The sequence below is a fragment of the Leishmania donovani genome, chromosome 29 (genome assembly GCF_000227135.1).
Source record: "Leishmania donovani BPK282A1 complete genome, chromosome 29".
NCBI classification, from domain to species: Eukaryota; Euglenozoa; class Kinetoplastea; order Trypanosomatida; family Trypanosomatidae; genus Leishmania; species Leishmania donovani.
In genome coordinates, this window is record NC_018256.1 from 794,275 (window position 1) to 799,152 (window position 4,878).

A 4,878-nucleotide genomic window follows, 5' to 3' on the forward strand; every position below is an offset into this window, starting at 1 on the left:
GCCCTCCGAGACCCTGCACCCTGCCACCTCCACGTCATGCCTCCCCCCTCCAGTCGCTTGCAGCAGCGGCATCCCATAATATGGTGCGGTGACTCTCCGCATGGCAGTCGGAGGGGCTCGATCGTGCCGTTCGGGGGTGCTCTCGCCGCGCTTCCAGCACCTGCGCCCCATCAGCCCGCCCCGTTGGACGGCCGAGACGCCGCATGTTGCGCGCGTATGCGCTGTGGCGCTCATTGGTGTGGAGCTCCTCGCGCCTTTCTCGTCCATCACGCGTGCGCGGCTGACCTCTCGATGCTTTGCGTGGGCGTGATACGCCATGCCGGCTCTCCATGACAGCGCCTGCGCATAAAGATATGCTTCGAGAAGAGTGGAGAAGCAAAAAAAAAAAGAATAAGAAATGCATTGTGAAGGCGCGTCTGCATCTACAGCAAAAAGAGACAACGGCGAAAGGAGCACTTGTGCGTGCGTGAGGGGAGCTGCTCTTTAATAAGGAAAGAACAATACGAAAGCACTTACACGCGCATACCTGTACACAGAGACTGCCTCATCTCAGAATCTTTCGACCCCAAAACAGTGAGAGATGGGCGAGGCTTCGAGAAAGTGTTGGGAGGGCCACATGTGCGCAGTGCATTGTACATGTGGGGAGGGGGTTGTGGCATCGAGCCGAGGCCTATCGAGGACCGATACTGGCGTTGACGTGTGCGCCTCGAACAAGTAAGCGTAGAAGGTGCCTTCCAGATGATCAGAAAACGTAAGGGAGGTGATAGCACATTGGTACCGTCTGTCAGCACTTCTTGCTGATCGACATCTTTTCAGTCTTCGCCGTGCACGTCTGGTGGCCTACGGTGCCACGGTGTAGCTATCCCCAAGAAAGGAGCCTGCAATGTGCTTCCACTCTGCGCCCTCTTCTGCCGTCAGCACCCCTGGCTGCTCGTGGAAGAGCCACTGCCAAACTGAAGCCACGCCGTCCCGCATCTCCTCTGCGTCTGACTGCGGCACGTTGCTGGCGTCGGAGATGGACTTGAACCGGCAGTACTGCTCCACTCTGCCCATCAGTACTGTTATAACGAGCAGCTTCAGAAGTGCTTGACGCCGTGCATCAGCGTTCACTTTGTGCGCCTCCACCGACTCGCCAGCAGGGTGATTGGGCTTTTCATCTGACGCAAATGAACCACCCAACGAGCTGTGTTTGCTCTGCCGGAACGACGACGGCGGCGCCGCCGCGTGCGACTCTAGCTGTTCCTTGACGGCGGCCAGCAGCTCCTCCACCACTGTCTCCACTCCGCTAAAGTCGGCGTAGTCGTCCGTGTCGCTGTATGGCACGATGTCATCCTCGTTCAGCGCCTCTTCTCTCTGCTCTCGTAGGTAGTTCTCCGGCTCCACGAGGGACTCACGAAACGCAGCGAAGGCGTCCATCATCCGCTCCGCCACGGCGTACACTTCCTCATCAGCATTCACGGCTGCCATGAGTTCTCGCCATTGCACACTCAAAAGCAGCTGCTCCCGCCGGGTGCGAGCTGCCTCCAACTCTCTCTGTAGAGCATCCAGTCGCCTCTCAAGCTGTGCGACGTGCTGCGTCGCTTCTTGCAGTCTCTCCCGCTCAGCCGCAATGGCAGATGGCGCGATTTCGTCCTCGGTGAGCGTGGCCATTGCGAAGTCACACGCTTTTTAGAAAGAGACGTGAATGAATCAAGTCACCAGCCCGGCGCCGCCTCACCTGCACACACACAAACTTGATGCGCACGTGTCCACGCACAACAGCAGCAAAGACAAACGGCAGCAGTCAGACAGTGGCGCGGCGAGGAGAACTGGGTGATGCCCGCCCTCCAAGAAAGAGAGTGCAAGGAGCAGAGAGGTGCGAAACAAACCGGAGAAGGGCAAATCCTCGCTGTCACCAACACCGCTCAGAAGGCAGCGCACAACGTACAAACACGCAAAACGAAGATTGAAAAAAGAAGCAAGCAAGAGAATGAGCCAAGAGAGGGCAGATAGTGAGGATGGGTACAGGGGAGGGAGCGGGGGCGGCGGTGAAAACTAAGCAGGCAAACGTGGAGGAGGAAGAAGCGGTGCTGGCGCAACGCCAGCGTGCGTCCCCCTCGTCTTCTGTTTTGCTTTCCTGTATAGATCTCAATCTATTTGGAGGACAGGGAGAGGCCCAAAGATAAGGACGGTCGCTGATGTGCACCAAGACAGACACACACACAAACGCAAAAACTCAGAGATAAATGCACACGCGAAAGAGAGAAATAGGAAGCGAGACCTGTGCAGGTGTGCACAGGGGAGTGTGTTCCCTTCGATGTATGGCGGCTGGGGCGTCCGTGGCTATATATGGGGAGTTTTGTTTTACTTATTATTTTCTTTCTGTTCGTACGGAGCTGAGGCGCATGTGTGAGCTGTTCCTCGCACTTCTCCACGTTTGTTGTTCGAACAGGCAAACAGCGACGCGAATGCAAGTGAGGTGGTGTGTCGAGAGAAAAGGCAGGAAAGTAGGGAGGGCGACAAAAGGCACAGAGAGGAACGCAGATAGTAAAGTAGTGGTGCAGGAACAGGGCATGCACTCAATCTAACGCGAGCAGGCGCGCACCGCTGCACGACCAGAAAGTGAAGAGCAACAATAAGCACGCAGGCAGCATGGCGTTGAGGGCTCCTGCGTCCATGGAGGAGCCATAGATGGCCTCCTTTCCTTTTTTCTCGTTTCTTGCGCAACCCCAATAGTGTGTGGTGGTCATCGTTTGACGATGGTTGCAGAACGCATGCAGGATGCAGTGGCAGCGCATGTGCACGCAGGAGGGAATGTGTGTGTGTGTGTGTGGGACAACGTGCGGCGGCGCATGTCACAGAGAGAGAACATCGCAAAAGCATATCAACACGTGGGGGTGGGGGCGAGGAAAGCGGGAGATGACGATGGAGTGCGCCATGAGAGCGCAGCAGAATGAATGCGCCGCAAGAGGGAAAGAAGGAGGGGGAGAAGAAAAACGAACGGAGGAGCCGTCCAAGGACAGAGAGTCCATCGATCACGGCGGCGTGGTGGGGGGCGCCGAAAATGTAGACACCAGTGGGATACGGAGCCCACCACATGGTGCGACTTGTTCACGGTGAAAGACCACCACAAAGACCCTTCTAAGGTTGATGAGAAGTCGTAAGCGTCACCCATCTTCGGTGAAAAAGAGGCTTCGGCTTTCGTTACCCGTATCTCCACCTTGGATAAGGGCCTTCGCCCCGCAAGCAATGTGCGCAGGAACACCGGTTGCGCGCGTCGGTGTCTGTGCGCCCCGCAAGAGAGTTTGCGTATCGTGCGTGCAACGCAAGTCTCTTTTTTTTCTTGCCTTTTTTCTTTCTTTCCGCATGCGAGAAGGGGGTGGGGCCTTGCGGAATGCAGTGCACACTCTGAGTTGTCACGCGCAGCGTCTGCCTGCCTGCCTTTCGCGTGAAAGAAAAAAAACCAAAGGTGATGAGGAGCGGCCCCACCACCGCATCATATGAGTCAGCGGCAGCAGCGGGTTATGGCAGCATCGGCGGAGGCGTAAGGTACCAGCGCTGATATACCTGGCGTGGCGCACGTCAAGATGAGCTAGTGGGCAGGAGAAAGTGGAGTCTGTCCGACACCGCGACGTGGCGTAGCAGTGGTCGGCATCGCCCGAAAGAAGCGGCGAGCGGTGACACGCAGTTCCAACGTCACAAAAAAAAGTGAAAGGAAAACATGCTCTCGTCGATTTCGATGCCGCAATAGACATGTGCTGGACTTGCCCTTGCGGCGCGTTCTGTCCGTGTGTTTGTACCTGTGCGGAGCACAAGAGAAGCTGCAAGACACAAAAAGAAATAGGGGTTAGAGCGGGGGTAGAGGGGGGACGATGATGAATCACAGATGCAAAATTCGTGCACATTTCCTCAAACTCCGGCAGTGTCCGTGTACGGTAGCTCATAGTTGATAGCGCAGCCGCTTCGGTTTCTTTTCCTCTTCTCCCTTTGTCGCCTGGGCTGGTATCTCGACGAGAGTAACCACGGAGATCTGTGCAGCACGCGGAGGAGAGATAGGGGCACACTTTCCCTTTTGTTTTAAGAGGCACGCGTGCACGGCCGAAAACAGCCTCAATAGAGGATTTGAATTTATAATCTTCTGCTTTTATATGCGTGCCCCTTAGAGGGAGAGGGACGTATCGAAGGTGTGTAAGCGCTGATCTGGCTCATGTTTGCGTGTACGCCTATATGGACATATACACAGAGTGAGGTATCTCCCTTACCTCGCACTCTGGGAAAAAAGGACACGAGGAGCACAAAGTCCCGGAGGTACGGAAGGGCACGGAAGCTACTGTCCTTGTCAACAGCCGCTCTGCCGGTCACAGTCTTGTCGCCCACGCACACAGATACAGGAGAAAGCACATACGTTCAGGTAATGGACGCAGAGCACACAGCGACACCGGGTCAGGCTTGCCGGGAAACTTCTATGTATGTGCCCATCAGTGCGGGCACGCCGACACGAAGGCCGAATAATGACAGACTCTAAACAGCTGGGCGTCTGCGAAGGGAAGCGACGGTGAGAAGGGGGGAAGAAGCCGATGTGCGCATGTGCTTACTGCTGTTTCCGGTGCACCACTGGTACGTCCGCCCGAACCACACACACACACACACACACACGCAGCTGCAGGTCAGCTATGCTGCAACCTACAACGAGGTCTAGCAGCGGCAAACACACAACAACAAAAGAGCCCACAGAGACGCTGCGTTGCAGAGACGCCGACGCGCGTGTACAAGAGAGGGCCGCACGATAGCACAAGACAACGAGTGAGAGGAGTCGAGAGCGCTCTCCCACGCACACCGCAACGCCCACTGCACTCTCTTCGCCTGAGCAGCCTGCTCATTCGTCCAGACACAGGTCAG

General features: G+C 56.3%; 1 protein-coding gene across 1 annotated transcript; it reads right to left on the minus strand.

Annotated features, from left to right (window-relative positions):
- Nucleotides 1-840: 840 nt before the first annotated feature.
- Nucleotides 841-1,650, minus strand: LDBPK_291800 (hypothetical protein, conserved; the record flags this gene model as incomplete). The annotated part of the gene is made up of 1 exon (XM_003862551.1): nt 841-1,650. The coding sequence occupies one exon, from the start codon at nt 1,648-1,650 to the stop codon at nt 841-843; it is 810 nt and encodes a 269-aa protein (XP_003862599.1).
- Nucleotides 1,651-4,878: the final 3,228 nt, after the last annotated feature.